The sequence below is a fragment of the Channa argus genome, chromosome 2 (genome assembly GCF_033026475.1).
Source record: "Channa argus isolate prfri chromosome 2, Channa argus male v1.0, whole genome shotgun sequence".
NCBI classification, from domain to species: domain Eukaryota; kingdom Metazoa; phylum Chordata; class Actinopteri; order Anabantiformes; family Channidae; genus Channa; species Channa argus.
This window is the reverse complement of record NC_090198.1, coordinates 16,130,130-16,145,413: the sequence shown is the minus strand read 5'-3', so window position 1 is coordinate 16,145,413 and position 15,284 is coordinate 16,130,130. Positions and strand designations below refer to the sequence as shown.

At 38.1% G+C, this 15,284-nt stretch overlaps 1 protein-coding gene across 1 annotated transcript in view; it reads left to right on the top strand.

The window, feature by feature from the left end:
- Window positions 1–13,265, top strand: part of uacab (uveal autoantigen with coiled-coil domains and ankyrin repeats b) — a 43,830-nt gene extending 30,565 nt beyond the window's left edge. Inside the window, exons 8-19 of the mRNA XM_067495859.1 lie at window positions 277–458; window positions 2,115–2,152; window positions 2,482–2,538; window positions 2,895–3,002; window positions 3,492–3,524; window positions 5,053–5,145; window positions 5,417–5,447; window positions 5,560–5,609; window positions 6,007–8,724; window positions 8,893–9,045; window positions 9,504–9,569; window positions 10,758–13,265. Coding sequence (XP_067351960.1) covers window positions 277–458; window positions 2,115–2,152; window positions 2,482–2,538; window positions 2,895–3,002; window positions 3,492–3,524; window positions 5,053–5,145; window positions 5,417–5,447; window positions 5,560–5,609; window positions 6,007–8,724; window positions 8,893–9,045; window positions 9,504–9,569; window positions 10,758–10,829 — 3,601 coding nt within the window. The 3' untranslated portion in view covers window positions 10,830–13,265. The remainder of the gene's footprint in view (window positions 1–276; window positions 459–2,114; window positions 2,153–2,481; window positions 2,539–2,894; window positions 3,003–3,491; window positions 3,525–5,052; window positions 5,146–5,416; window positions 5,448–5,559; window positions 5,610–6,006; window positions 8,725–8,892; window positions 9,046–9,503; window positions 9,570–10,757) is intronic.
- Window positions 13,266–15,284: the final 2,019 nt, after the last annotated feature.

Below are 15,284 nucleotides of genomic sequence, written 5' to 3'. Positions count from 1 at the left end.
TCTTTTATATCTTCTAAATTTTATGTCACTGCAGTGTAACTTTTAAATGTAGTGGTTTCTTTGCAGAATTTATGAAACAAATTGTTAACAGTACTTAAAAGTGAAAAAAAATAAATACATTTAATGTGGAGACAAAGTGAGTACAAATAAACTCAGCTCAACTATCACAGCAACTATCACATACTTGATTTATTCACTGCCTAATATTCAATTACACAATTGTTCCATAGATTGTACAATTTATTGCTCACAAACTGTCTCTGCTGTCTTCCACAGGACAGCGCTTATTCTGGGCTGTGAATTCAGCTGTAAGGATGCAGTTGAAGTGTTGCTGAAAAGTGGCGCTGATGTGAAGGCAGTTGATAGCTTGGGTCATGATGCATTTCACTATGCTCGCCTCAGCAAGAACGCGGAGCTTGTTTCAATTGTCAAAAGTTACCTGGACAAAGCCACCAGAGGTCAGATGGCAAATCCAAAATGTAAAATGATTAATTTTTAAGCATATTTAAGCAGAGAATAATGTTCAAATCAAATTTGCATGTTCAACTTTACTTTCAGAAAAATCAGTTTTGCAGTTTAGTTTTTGCAGTTATTCAGGTGTGATTTTCTAACAGGCCGTCTGCTGTGCTGGTTGTGCAGTGTTCCTAAACTCTTCAGTCTAACTTATTACCAACTAGATGGGGTTTAGATCTGATGTCTGAGCTGGGCAAGACTATTCCAGCAGCTGTTTTTTTTTTCTCCAGATCATTGTTTCCATCTCCGTGTTTCACTGATGGCATTAGGCAGTAATCTATCATCTTTTCATGAGCTCTGTGTTATGATCTTTGCTTGGATCCAGACACCTCAAACTTTAATTGATCAGTCTACTAGACTTTGTTTCAGTCACCTTAAGCCCACTGTTTGTACATCTTGGCCCACTGTTTGTACTTCTTGGCCCACTGCAACCTTTTCCTCTAAATTTGCCTCGCTTCGCTGGGTTTTTTTCTTAGCAACTCTGCCCATTAAGGCAGCTGACCTGAGTCACCTGGTCAGTGTCTCTGCAAACTGGTTTATCTATTGTTTTATTAATGAGGTAGCCAATTCACGAGCAGTGACACATTTGTCTCTGAAGGACACTCATAAGTACTTTTCATCTTGGGCAGAGGTGCACGTAGGCATTCCGCTGCATTTTCTGTCCTGATTGAATCCAGTTGTGTACACCTTTTTTCAATTTTACACTTTTTAAAGAAATCTTTGATTTCTTGGCTGTATTTCACAGACTATATTCCAAGTATAATATATGACAAGTTACTAAGGAAAACTGTTTTTGTTTGGCCATTTTTAGTTCTAATTTACATTCTCATTCTCCCTATGGAGGAGAAGCCAAATAAAAACTCATGGCATTGGTATACTGGACATGAAATTATTTTAAGAATTTTTTTTAACACCTTGGAAGGACACACATTATCAATTTAAGAGCATCCCCACTTGAATTTATAGAAACCTGATTAGTAGAGGGCCATGGGTTTTTCAGAAAGTTGTGACTGAACATAATACAAACCATGCAAATTTGATTGGAATTTTATTCTGTTGCTTAAATTTGCTAAAAAAGTATTTGTTTCTGCTTTTCTTAACATCTCATTGAATAGAACTAACAAAAGATAATGGAAAAAACAAAAGTATTTAAAAGTTTTTTGTTGGCAGTGTATCTACTTCAAACATAAAATATTGACTTACAACAATGTACAGTGAAGTTCTAGAAATATTTATCTCCCCCAACCCCCAATAACTTGAGTCTAAATCATGTGACTGCAATAGGGAGAGCTGCTTATTGCCAAGTCATTCCAGGGCTGAACAGAAATCTGTTGCAGTTTTAAAATCCACTTTAAGCTTAAAACCCACTCTCACCATTTGTTTTCAAAAAGCATCACATACAATTTGTTAAGGTGGAAATTATTGTGGAATGTACAAATTTATGTATAAATCCGTTAGGCATTTCTCAGTTTTAGCTTAGTACCCATCTTATACAATTATTTCCTTATAATAGTTATCTGATCTGTTTTGTTTTTTTTGCTTCAGTGATGTTCTGTAGGAGAAAAAATAAATTTTTAACTTCTTTCTTGGTTTTGTTGCAGATAAAGACGCAGCAAAAATTGAACAGTGGAAGCGACAGGTAATCCTGGAATATTCAGTTCTCTTGGCTGACATCCTTTGTTACACAATCTCTTTAGTGAGGAGCATTACACTGCTCTAAACGAGTTTTCAGCTCAAAGCCATTGTTCAATGTGAAGTACCCGCTGTATCTACAAGCTGCTGCACATTTTCTGTGATGTTTTTCTTCAGTAAAGTACCTTTGCATTAAGAAATTGTAAAGTACTCACCATTGCTCACTTGTATGTTACTGCCACCTAGTGATCAAAAGTGAGAACTGTTATGTGCTTTCAATGCCTGTGTAAGTATAGGATCAAAACATTGAGATAAAAGATCCTCTCTCATCCTCAGCATTCAGTGGATCGATTACAAGCAGCTGAGGCTAACAGAAGGGATCAGATCATACATGTAAGTATTTGTTAATTGTCAGTCACAAGCAGCTTTCGTCGGATTCGAAAATTCTTTTACTGCATGTTATTTTATAATCTCATCAAGACAAGACACCAGCTATGAGAGAGATTTCACCCAAAGCAGTGACTCAAATGACAGGGTTAACTGGGTGACTGGGTGTCTATGAAAATAGAAGATGCCACTTACATAGAAGAACCTATGAAAACTTATTACCAGACAGCTTCACTCAGTTTCTAAAGCTTTACGCATGTTTCACGGATTTCTATAATAATTTCTAGGTTGGTTCACTGTCACTGATTAGTTGTTTTTATAAGTTTGCTAGGTTTACACTTTTATATGTGGACATCTTTCAGGACTTGGAAAGGCAGAACGAGACGTTGCAGGAAAATCTTAGAAAGTACTACCAGGATCAGCGAGCCCTGTTGGATAAGGTGAACGTCCTACAGCAACAACTCACACAGGTAAATGACAAACCACCACCACAAGGGTTACAAAACAGCACAGTACACTAAGTCTTTTCTTAACTCTTTAGTTTCTGCAGGGCACATGGTTTTCTGTTACTCAGATCCCATTAGTAATTTGGGTGATGAATATAAGTGTGTGGGTGTGTGCAGGTGTGTATAAAGGTTTATGAGTCATGCTCTCTTGGCTCAATATCATACTCTCCTGATAGGATAATTAAGGCGATGTGTGACTTTTGGAAATGTGTAATATTTTTCTAACCACACGTGTTTCTTTCAAAGGAGGTAGAGCCGACTTTCAGTTCTGATTTCTTATGTGAAAGATTAATGATGTACTTTGAAATGCTATATTCAGTGAGCATAATAGATTACTGAATATTAGCTCCCAGACAAATCTTCAGAGAATAATAAAAATTGAATAAAGAAAATTTTAGTGGCACATTATTTATCAGTTAACTGATAGTATGTATATATATTTTTTACACGCAGGAAAAGATGGGTATGGAAGACACTCACAAAGAGGTAAGAAACTAGATGCACACTAAAATCAATTTGTTGGTAATATACTGCACTTCACGGGATAAGCTGAAAGGAAAAAAAAAAAATTAATACTGCACATTAACCCAAATAAAGCTACTGTATATCAAGACAGAGTGCAGTATAGAAAATACCTCTGGATCTCAAATACAAAAAAAGAGGAAACAAAAGGGCAGAAAGGTGTTATTGCATTTTTTTTATCACCACATAATTGCATGTGTGAAAGCAAAGGCAAAGAACGGATAGCACAGTGTGAAATGCCACTCAGTTGTGACTAATTGGCATAGGTTGACATCCTACCGGTTCCACACACTCACTAATCAAGGTCAGGTGCTGTAGCATTTCACAATTTACAGTAATTTTTTTTGTTCTAATCTAAAATAATAATTTTTGTTTTGCTGTTGTTGTGAAGGCAGGAAACGTCCACTGTATTGAGTATCTGTCATAACCACAAATACCTTTTTTATGTGCACAAGTTAAAATGTGTGCTGGGTGGTTAAGGAATGAGCTCTTCTTAAAGTTAAGTGTGTGCAAAGAGAAATTCTCCTCTTCATATTTGATCATAAACAAATTGTATTTAATTGTTGCTTAAACAGTCCTAAAGGAATTAAAAATGCTTTCATTAATGAAAAGTTGCTCCAGCCGAAAACAAAGACATAACAAAACTGCCACTTTTGTCAGATATATAAATTACTGCTTATGTTGCCTTTTCGGCGAAGAACTACTCTCCTAATAAGGCTGCTGATGGAAACTTTTGTCCTCACTTTGTCCAGTTTGAGTGGATGACGGCTTGTCCTTAAGGTTTAGTGTCTTTGGCACTGGTGCTCTTCTGTGCAGCCCTACAGAGCAGATGGGCTTTATTGGAGTTGCCTAGTCTTTCTTTTGACAAATAAAACTCACTATGCATCCTCTCTTCTGCTGCCTTAAAAGCTTTTTTTTTTTTTCACTGTGGGCATTTTTTAAGCTTGAAGCATCAGGAGTAATGGCACAAACACATTGTATAACACCAAAAATTAGAAGGCGCTGGTTATTTTTTAAATTTTTTATTTATTTTTTTAATGGTTTGTGCTTAGTGTATCGACTTTTTATGCTGTTCCTTCAAGAATATAAAGGAGTTGATCTGTGTAGTATATTAATTTATTTTAATCATTGATTTATCGGTAACACATTAATTAATGAATTAACGTCAAATTACATAAATGTGTCACATTCGCTTGAGAGTCAAATTTTCTCTGGAAGGGTTGAAGTTAAAAATTCTAAACAAAACATCCAGGTGAATTTTACTACATATACTATATGTTGTGAAAGGATATACACTTGCAAGTATGTTATTGAATTGTAAGTATCAATCACTTAATTAAAACTTTCAAATTACTTAAATAAGTTAAATGTTAAAAATAATATAAGCTGTTTTTGGAAGTTACTTAGATTTTCCTGCATTCATTCGTTTATCTGAAAGTGTTTACTCTTGCTTGATTCCCTCATTCTTTTACTATTCTTTTTATTATGTCAGATGGAGCAGTTAAAGGCATTACTCCATGCCAAAGAACGAGAGGAAGGTGCACGAGGCCTGGAGACAGTCAAGGTTCAGCTGCGGAGTACTTTGGTCAGTGACTTTAAAACATAACTAATTTGTACAGTACTTTGATGCTATACTTTCTATTCAGTTCAATAAAGTGTATTTGTCTTGCTTTCAAAATGAAGGTATATCAAAAATAATTAAAGCTCAGTGTATGTGGTTAATGGTGGAGTAGTGGAATATAATATATTTATGGAAAATTCATAATAAATGCAATCAATGCAGTCCTAAAGTTAAAACGAATTTTGTGTCAGTTTAAACATTTGTAATGAGTATTTTCATCTGTATATATGTACAGGGGGACTACTCAGGGCAGTCTGTTATCAAAGGTTAGTATCCTTCTTTTAATGATTTGTTATTGAAACATTTTGAAACTAATAACTTCACCAGCAAGAGCGTGAGTCGTTTTGGATTTTAGTTTTGTACATTTGTGTCTCGCAGGTAAAGAGAACATGGTGGTCAAACAAACTTATAGCCTGGATTCTGATCAGGTATGTTTTTATCTGTAGAATTATTTCATATGACTTGCAGATGTCTAAGATAAATTGGCTGGCTTGTAAGCCATCTATGTTAATAATAGTATGCCGACAGCAAGACATACATATTAAAGAGTTAGTACAGTATTCAGTCTTCTTTCTCTGCTGAAAGAGAGCAGAAGAGAAAATATAACTCAATATTATTATCATTGATTGTAAGTAGATCAATCATTAGAATGAGTTTATGAGACTACCTTTTTAAACTCTTTTTGGAGAGCCAACTTTATTCCTGACTTTGCTGTGGAGAATGCTAAGGACATTGTGTTTTAAAGTCAAAGTATCCGGCTGCTTTTTTGGCCCAGGAGTAGTTCACCTGTTTTACTTTAATAATTGTTTCTCTGTTTATCTGCAGATGCTCCAGAATTCTGCTGTCTCTAACTCACTGTCCAGACCAGTAGAGAAGGCCAGTCAGCCAACTATGGGCTTGGATGTCTCTGGTGAATTGGATGCACTCCGACATGAACTTGAGGTGGTCAAGCGAAAACAACAGGTGGCGGAGGAGGAGGCAGCACAACTTCAGTCTGCCCTAAACCATAAAAATAGAGAGTACCAAGAACTGGTTCACAGCAGAGACACCATCCAGAAACAGGCTGACCAGCAAGTTCAAGAACTTGAGGATGCTTTGAGGGATGTCCAAAAGAGGATGCTGGACTCCGAGTCTAAAGTCAAACAGCTGCAAGCCCATGTAGTCGCTGTTAAGGAACACTTAGGAGGCCAGGCGACAGATGAACTGCGTGCTCAGCTTCATGATGTCAAGACGAAGTATGAAGGTGCTTCAGCAGAAGTGGGTCGTGTTCGTAACCGCCTCAAGCAGAGCGAGAAGGCCTTGGAAGAGTACAAATCTAGTGAAAATCAGCTAGCATCTGAGACAGAAAGGTTGCACCAAGAGCTGGCAGCTCTGACTGCAGAGCGAAATGAACTTGCAGAAGCTCTTTTAGACATGGAAACCCAGCTAAAAGAGATCCAGACCAAGCATGGCAACAGAGTACCAGCTGAGAAGTTTGACAACATGAAAAACCTGCTGACTAATGCAGTTGATGAGAAGGAACGTCAGCTCGCTGAGCTGAGGGAAGACTACGATCGTGTGCTAGAGGAGGTGGCAGAGCTCCATCGAAAGCTGGACAGTCCATCATCTCAGGGAAGACCAGGGGTGATGTCTGCTGAAGAGCAACATAAGATTCAGATCTCCCTTGAAGAGCAAATTGCTTCCCTGAAAAGGAAACTGATGGACGTCACTAGCAAAAGCCAGGTGTTAATTCAGGAGGTCGAAGAGAGTGAGGAGGAAAGAGATGTACTACGAGAGCAGCTGGATGGATTGAAAAACAAGATTGAGCTTGAGTTCATACCCATAAAGAACCACGAGGAAGTACGGAAGAACATGGTGGCAGATTTAGAGGAGTTGGAGGACAAACTAGTGGAAGCCAGTGAACGTTATGGAAAAGCAGAGGCACAAGTCCAGCAACTCCAAACTGAGAGGGCCACACTGCAGGAGAGTATTTGCAGCCTCCAAAATGCCAGTGAGAGACAGAAAAGTGAAATGGATGTTCTCAGGTCTCAGAATGCTGAGCTTATAAAGAAACTTCAAGTGTTTGAGAAGAGATGTGAGGACAGAGATAAAGAGTGTGTACAGCTGACTATGCAAAGCCAGGTTCTGAAGCAGACCTTGGATGGAGAGTATGTGCCCAGAAAGCGGCACGAGCAAGTGAAGATGGAGTTAGGTTCCACCTTAGAGAGTGTTAAAGCTGAGATGTTGAAACTAGAGACCAAGGAAAAAGAAAGTGGGGAAGAATTGAAGAATGTGAAAGAAGGCAATGATAAGTTGAGAAAAGAGTTGGAAAAAGTTCTGTTAGATGTGAAAACAGACTATATGAGCATAAAAGACCACAAAGCTATGACAGATGAATTGAATGCTGCTGTGCTTGAAGCAGAGAATAGAGCAAAAAAGGTGTCAGCAATGTGTGATTTGGCTCAGGAGGAAAACACAAAGCTTACTCAAGAACTAGAGGCCCAGAGGAAAGAACTTGATACCCTACAGGAGGCTATTCAGTCTAAGTTTATCCCACTGACAGCAGCTGAGGAGAAAGAACACTCTTACAGCGCCCAGGTGAAGGAGCTAACAGTCAGGCTCTTGGAAATAGAAGAAAAGTACAAGAGTGAAAGGTCTGCTACAAAAAGCATTGAACAGGAGAGAGAGAAACTCAAAGTTGAGTTTGAATCCATTCAACAAAGATTAGATACCGCTCTGGTTACCAGTGAAAAGCACAGGGAAGTGGAGAATGAGTTCAAGGGTGAACTTGAGGAGCTGAACCAGAAGTTGGTCGACTTGGAGCAGCAGCACAAGGAGGTTACACTTGAAAAAGCTCAACTTCAAGACAAGAACATTCTTTGCAACAGTCAGATCCAAAATCTCCAGGAGCGTCTGAAATCAGAGCTGACTCGGATAGCAACGTATGACACAGAGCTTAAAACCCTTCATGATGCCATGCAGCAAGCCCAGGCTGATTGCAAGAAAGCGAAAGAGGCTCAGCAGGAAGAGACCCAGAGGGCTTTTGTCTTACAGAAGGAGCTTCAGGAACGCTGCGGGGATCATGCTTCCCTGCTCCAGGAGCACATCCAGACAAAGGAACGCCTTGAGGCTGAAGTTGCGCAGCTTCGAATGGCCCTTTGTGAAGAGGAAGAGAACAATGCTCAGAGGGCTGAAGATGTATCTGCCCTGCAGTCTGAACTCCTTCAAGCCACACAGGCCCTGGAGGAAATCCGCTACAAGGAAGACCACATGAACCAGCTAAGTAAGGAGAAGCAGCAGCTGGAGGAGGAAGCTGCCAACCTGAACAACAAGCTGCTGAGATTAGCAGAAGAGTGTGAAGAGGTTCATCAGGAGGCTGCACGAGCAAGAGAGGGAGAGAGGAAGGCCAGGATAGAGATGGAAGCTGTCCAAGAAAAGGGACATGCCATTGAAAGAGAAATTAGCGAACTGAAAGAGAGATATGATCAGTCGCTCAGCACCATCTGTGATCTTCAGCGGCGGATTCAGACATCAGCTCAGCAGACTGAAGCCAAAGACAAGAAGGTAGTAAAAATCTGACTTCTTAAGTTTTTTTGATGCAAACAGGATGTGTGTTTTTACAACAGCAGCCAAATGTAGCTATTGTAAAAATTAATTGCTAAAAAGTGTTTGATCAAGTAATGAAAAATTTTAACATTAATGTGTGTGTGTTGGGGGGGATGTGTGTCTCAGATCACAGAGTTGCTGACAGATGTGGAGCGATTGAAGCAGGCACTGAATGGTCTGTCCCAGCTGGCATACACAAGCAATGCGCCAAATAAGAGACAATCACAGCACATCGACACACTCCAAGCCCAGATCAAGAACCTACAGCAACAGCTGGCTGTGAGTGGACATATATTAACATATGATTACAGAAAAGTGTGTATTTATATTTATTGTACAGCGACTGTCTTTGTGTTAATGACAGAAAACATCTATAGGAGCCAAATAAAAGTTATAGTTGTGACTCAAGGATCAATATAATGTTTTTTTGACAAAGTTGAAGCAGCAGTATTTTACACACATGTACATTTAATGACAGTCTTCTAGTGATTGTGCTGTGTATACCTCCTTTGCTGTGTAAACATATCATTTGCAGTAGCTGAAAACAGATACTAAATATTTACCTCAAAATTACATTCTAACACTGAGGTGTAGCTGGAAGAGTTGTTGTAATGGGAAACCAGGATTCAGTAACTCTCCCACCTCAGTATTATCAAAGCTGGGCAGCTGTATAATACATTGAATTAATATCCACTGTCTCATTTTTCTGTCTTTCTAACTCTCTTCTGCTCAATAAGGATGCTGAGAGGCAACACAGAGAGGTGGTTTCTATTTATCGAACTCATCTTCTTAGTGCAGCTCAAGTAAGTCCCTCTGATTGATGTCTATTAATATGATAGTTTTGTGATTTTTACCTACCTCGATTTTTAGATTTGCAAACTATCTGTGCAGTTTATGGTATAGTCATAACTCAAAAAGCTTGGGCTCTGTAGTTCAGACTGTTGTTTGTGAAAATGTTAGGAACATTGCAAGTTGAATTCACAGATTCAGGTAATAAATTGGACAGCAGAGTTTATGAAAGGTCAGCTTAACTAATTAAAGTGCACTTTAGTGTATAGTGTAGTGGAAAAGAGATGCATAATTTCATTAGAATATGCTTTACTGCATAAAAGGGAGGACCACATAAACTGGCTTGAGTGAAAAATACATTTTTATAAAGTTTGTGACAATGCACGGCTTGTACACAAAGACTCAAGGTACACTTTCACATCACAGGTTACCTGGGAAGTTCACCACTGCTTTGCTTAGGCTTCTGCAAGCTGGTCAGTCAGAGACCGATCTTAGATTAACCTTTTCATGCACAGCTGACCTACTGAATTGAGGGACATTATACGAAAAATACTAAATAAAACAATTCTCTTAGTATAGCACAGAATAAAATGTATAAACCCAAATTTTGCATTAAATGGATTGTTTAAACTCTTGTTGATCCTCCAACAGCTGTTGTGTGGCTGTAGTTGACTGAAACAGGTAATTCAAAGGTTGAATGGCACACTGGCAGTGCACATTTATACAGGTAATGGTCAAGACTATTTCAACCAACCGGTCATGCTGTATGTAGAAAACAGGAAATATGTTGAATAAAATTATACCTGTTTTTATTACATCAAGATCAAAGCAGCATACATAATCAAGTCATAAATCATATTTTCACTCTGGTGATGTGTGTTATAAAAAGCCTGCTGATTCTTTGAAGCAGGCTTTTGCAGATGCATTGGGAAAATGGAATGGCAGCTGTAATGGTGTGCAATCATGTGGGAGCAGGCTACATATTTAATGAATCAAACAAGAAACATCAAAAAGGCGCAAATGGTTCTACAAAATATGCGCTCAGCCCAGATTAGTTATACAGTAAATTTTCAGGTATAAGTGCACAGAAGCTGTCAGGACCTGAAGCACAGAACGATGCTTCCAGAGTAACACTGAACAGGTCTTACTGTACAATAATAAATGTGGTATAAAAATGGTTTATGTGATTGTTTCTGTAACAGGGTCACATGGATGAGGATGTCCAGGCTGCCTTACTGCAGATCATTCGCATGAGACAGGAGTTTGTGTGTTAGAATCCTTTGACAAAACACGATGATACCTGCTGCCTCAGATTCAACATTTTCACATCCTGCTACTAAGTGTCCCTACTGTGGCCCCTGTGGGTGCTCAGTCTGGTGGTTACATGGTTGTCATTCAGCAAAAGAAAGAAGAAGAAGAAGAAAATAAGATCCTCTGAAATGTATTTTCTAGTATGTATGGTGGCACTCAGTGTATTAATGTAGGTGCAAATGTGTTATTTCAACCATATTAGAAACAAAGCCAATGAAAACTTAATTCTCATACAATGCAGCTGTGTTAATTCAAGCTAACACTTGTAGCACAAACCAATTGATTAAGTTTTACTTAATTATCTATCTAAGGTTTATACAGAGATGTTTTTCAGTTGCTGGTAAAGTATCCAGAACTTACCATGGAAATCTTTGCTTATTGTGGATGTAACCCATAATATTTAGTAATTTAAAACTTATTTAAAATGTGGGGTGTCTTTCAGATGGACAAACTGGACATGAACACCGAGACTAGTTTTCACATTCCCATCCCACAGTCAAGGATAGGGTCAACATTTTTTTCGAGTTGAGCTTAATTAAATACTCAGGTGCTCATATGTACATTAAAAAAGTTACAATTAGGCAGCAATACCTCACAATCTGTTCTTCACCTTTTGACTAAATTATGTAACCAGAGAAATACAAAATAAGATGAATGAATCAGTGTTCTCTAAGCTGCAGCAGAAGAGTTTTGTTTATGTAGAGACACAGACAAGTATTTTCATTTGATTTGCTTGATTTAAAATTAGTTTAGTTTCTCTGCTAAAAACCTAATGTAGATTCTTAAAATGTTTTTTTGAAAAGAAAATTGATAGTTACTTGCTCTTGTGTGACATACAACACTGTTTTAAAGTGCCAGGTTTTTTTTTTTCCCTGTGTCTGTGAGAAGTAGAGGATGCCAGTAACGCATTAAACTTACTGTTGGTTTCTTGGTTCTTTTTCACAGAAGCCAGATCTCCTCTTTTTAAACACTGTGAAATTAACCATTTGCTAACATCAGAATGTGTGTTAACTATAGCATTAACATTAAAAAGGATTCTCTTTACATCCTGTTATGGAGGAATGATGACAGCAACTGATAACTTCAGTGTACTGTACCCAGGGGCTTGTGAGTGTCGTGTTAACACAGTTGAGAAGTGGCTTGATCTGTCCTTCAACCTCATTTGTGTCAAATTTAACACTTAAGCTACTTAGGATTTTGTAGAAGTTAGACATGTATTATCACAGTTTAATTTATCTTCTGGCGGTCCAAACTAGCTTGTGTCTTTTTAGAATGATCTAAATACCAAAGACCTGGAGTCTATCTACATTTAAAACTATTTTCCACTTTGGTGGATGGCAGACATTTTGTGGTAGATTTTGAAGAGCTCTCAGTCTTTTACAGTCTAGTTACATGTATCCATACGTTGGTGACTCTGAGTTTAGTAATGAAGATGTGAAGTGGTGATCTGTTATGTCCTTCAGTTTGCAGTGGCACGTCATCCGTTTGTGAAAGCTAGAGTGTCCTCTAGTGGTGAAACTTGGCAGGCCAAGTTATTAGAAAATGTATTAATTAGAGCAGCCCAGGCGTATGCAGGTGATGTTTTTGGAAGCTGTAATACCTGCATGCTTTTTCACAAAATGAGGAAAATTAAACGTAAGTCTTACAGATCAGTAAGAGAACACAAAATGTAAATGTAACACCTAATTGACAGAACTTCATTAACTAATATCTGTTGCTTTGCATTGCTAGATATAAGCCAAGCCATTTTAAAGACAGGCACTATCCCAGTTAAAGCTTGACTTTATTTAAAGTTTACCTACTGTGAACTTTGCAGCTTTCCTAGAGCATTAGTTGTGTACTCCTGGGCAGCTCTTTGTCATTCTTGATGATGTAGTGTAGTGATGTTGGTATTATTGAGCAAGTCTCATGTGCCTTTACACTGATATTTTCATAGCTTTGTACTACTTTAATTACTGTACTACAGTGTGATAATTCTGATATTCAGCAGGGCTGGAAGTAGAATGGCACAAAACATGTTCAGGGTAACATTTACAGTAGGTCATTTGGTCATTTGGTTAGAATAGAACAGAACTCTTTGTTTATGCGTGTAAGCAAACCTCCCTAATGATTCAGCAAGTAAACCTTAATCTGTTTTTATACTTTGGCCAAATATTCAGTTTACACCAGCAGATGAAAACCATACTTAGAGAAGTTTGTATTCCTGATGTTGGGGATTAACACAAATATTTTTTATATTTCTGAAAGTTATTCCCTCTATTGTTAACATAGAATATACATTTAATTCAGTTAAATCAAATACATACACAATATACCAATCTGTTTAAATTTTTTGTTTTGTTCAGCAATATTTGTGTTTGTGAATCATATAAAATCAATAAAAGTGCCTAACATAGAAAGACTTTGTTTATTGTATTTTCTCATCACCACAGTGAATATCTTAGCGACACTTGATCCAATTTACAAATCTGTGAGATTATTTAGTTTGAAAAGGATTATTCCTGTGCTTCCAGCATGTCAAGAGTTTCCACATATACTGTTAAATATCTCGGTATTTACTTGACTCGTTCTGGTCTAATAGCTTTGGTGGTCTTCCGACCTTCTGGTCAAACTGTTGACCAACACTTGATTATTAATTAATTGTCATAGCCCCCCCCGCATCATAGAATCATACTTAAGTACTTTGAACATAAAATAAAAGGAACAGCATCTTGCAGGGGAAACGATAATGCACATGGGCAGCCAGCTGCATGGCCTCATGTCTCAACATATATATTTAAGCTTGTAGAATGGGCCCCTTCTGCTCGGCTTGAGCAGTCAACACATACAGTAGGCTTGGTGTAAGCTTATTGCAGCACCATGTATGAAGACTGATTGGAGATGGTGGTCCTGAGAGGAAAAATGTGTGCAGTTAATTTTTGGTTAATTTAATACGATTAGAATAGTGATTAAATTATGACCAAATCCTAAAGCAAGCTAAGAGATATGAGCTTAAATATTGAGCTTCATAGGATCAAATAATTAAAGGCCTGGGGAAAAAAAACTTGAAACACTTTTTGCATGACATTTCTGTGTTATTTTAGCCCTTACTGTATCTGTTCAGTAGTTTAAAAAAAAAAAGGTGATGACATCAAGTTCTATGTACCAATTTCAATAACCAAATTGAATTAAAGAATCGAATCAATCCAATAGAATAAAGTCAAAAAAGAAATCCAGTTTATATGACTCAACCTTTAGACAACCAAACCTAGATTACTGAGAACGTTCAAAGACGAAACGCACTGTATCATTATTCTGAAGATGATCTTTTCCTGAACTTTAATGCTGCTGGTGGCCTATTCAATTGAGATGGTTAATGTTACACAGAAATATCAAGTTTCCAGGGGCTTTGAGTCAGACAGTATATGGAAGCTTTAGCTCCTGCTGAGAGCTTCTCTCTAATCAAACCAGGAATGAGAGCAAGTAGCTCTTTGGCAAACGGCGCCCACTGATATCTTTGAACCTGCGCCTCTATAGACTTGTCTGTTGCTCTTTTTCTCTTCACAAGATTTCTTTTTTAATAAACAGAAGGATGCTGAGAGCACAGGTCAGGGCTATTTCAGTTATCTCATTTCAGATAAATTTATGGCATGCACAGTCACTGAGCACGGGGGAATTTTCCATTTTCAAAGTATACAGTAATATGGTTCAACTGGCCTTTGCTTTTGAAAATAATCACTATTACTAATGCAACAATAAAATGAAGATAAACAATACAAGCTTCGAGCAGACTTCCTGTCCTGTTGATTTGAAGTGGCTGCCCTCCCTCCCCTCTACTCCTCCTCCTTCCTTGGTTTTATGATTCTCCTTTTTGTGGTCTAGAACTGAATTAGCTGTTCTCAGCAATTATGGCAAATACAATTCAATCTGTTGCTAGATCTCTCTTTAATCTCATTTCCAGGGGCCTAATCAGTCCCATGCATCCACTTGTGGCCACATGGTTAACCATTGTAACCCCTTTCCTGGCCGCAAAGAATCCCATCTTTATAAAATTCGTCATCCCAAGAAGGATCAGACGTTATTTATGTTGGATCAAGCCCGGCTGTCCTCATGAGTGGTAAACTGACTGAGGAAGCAGGCGGGTGGTTATATACACATCTGACACATGCCCACTTCTTTGCTTCCAGTCCTGTGAGCTGTCACGAATGTTTGTTATCTCTGGTACCTCTGCGGCTGTTCCTCTCTCCTCCTGATACTCGTTCCCCAGAGGAGCTGCCATGTTTTGTTAGCCACACAGAAACTTAGAGGCCTCTGCTCATGTCTTACAGCGCTAACTTCCTTTTTCCTCTTCCTTCTTTCTTTTTATCCCGCTGCTTACGCTTTCATCACCTCTCGAAAATGAATCTAAAATGTTTAACCTGTTTGTCGACCCTGGTTTA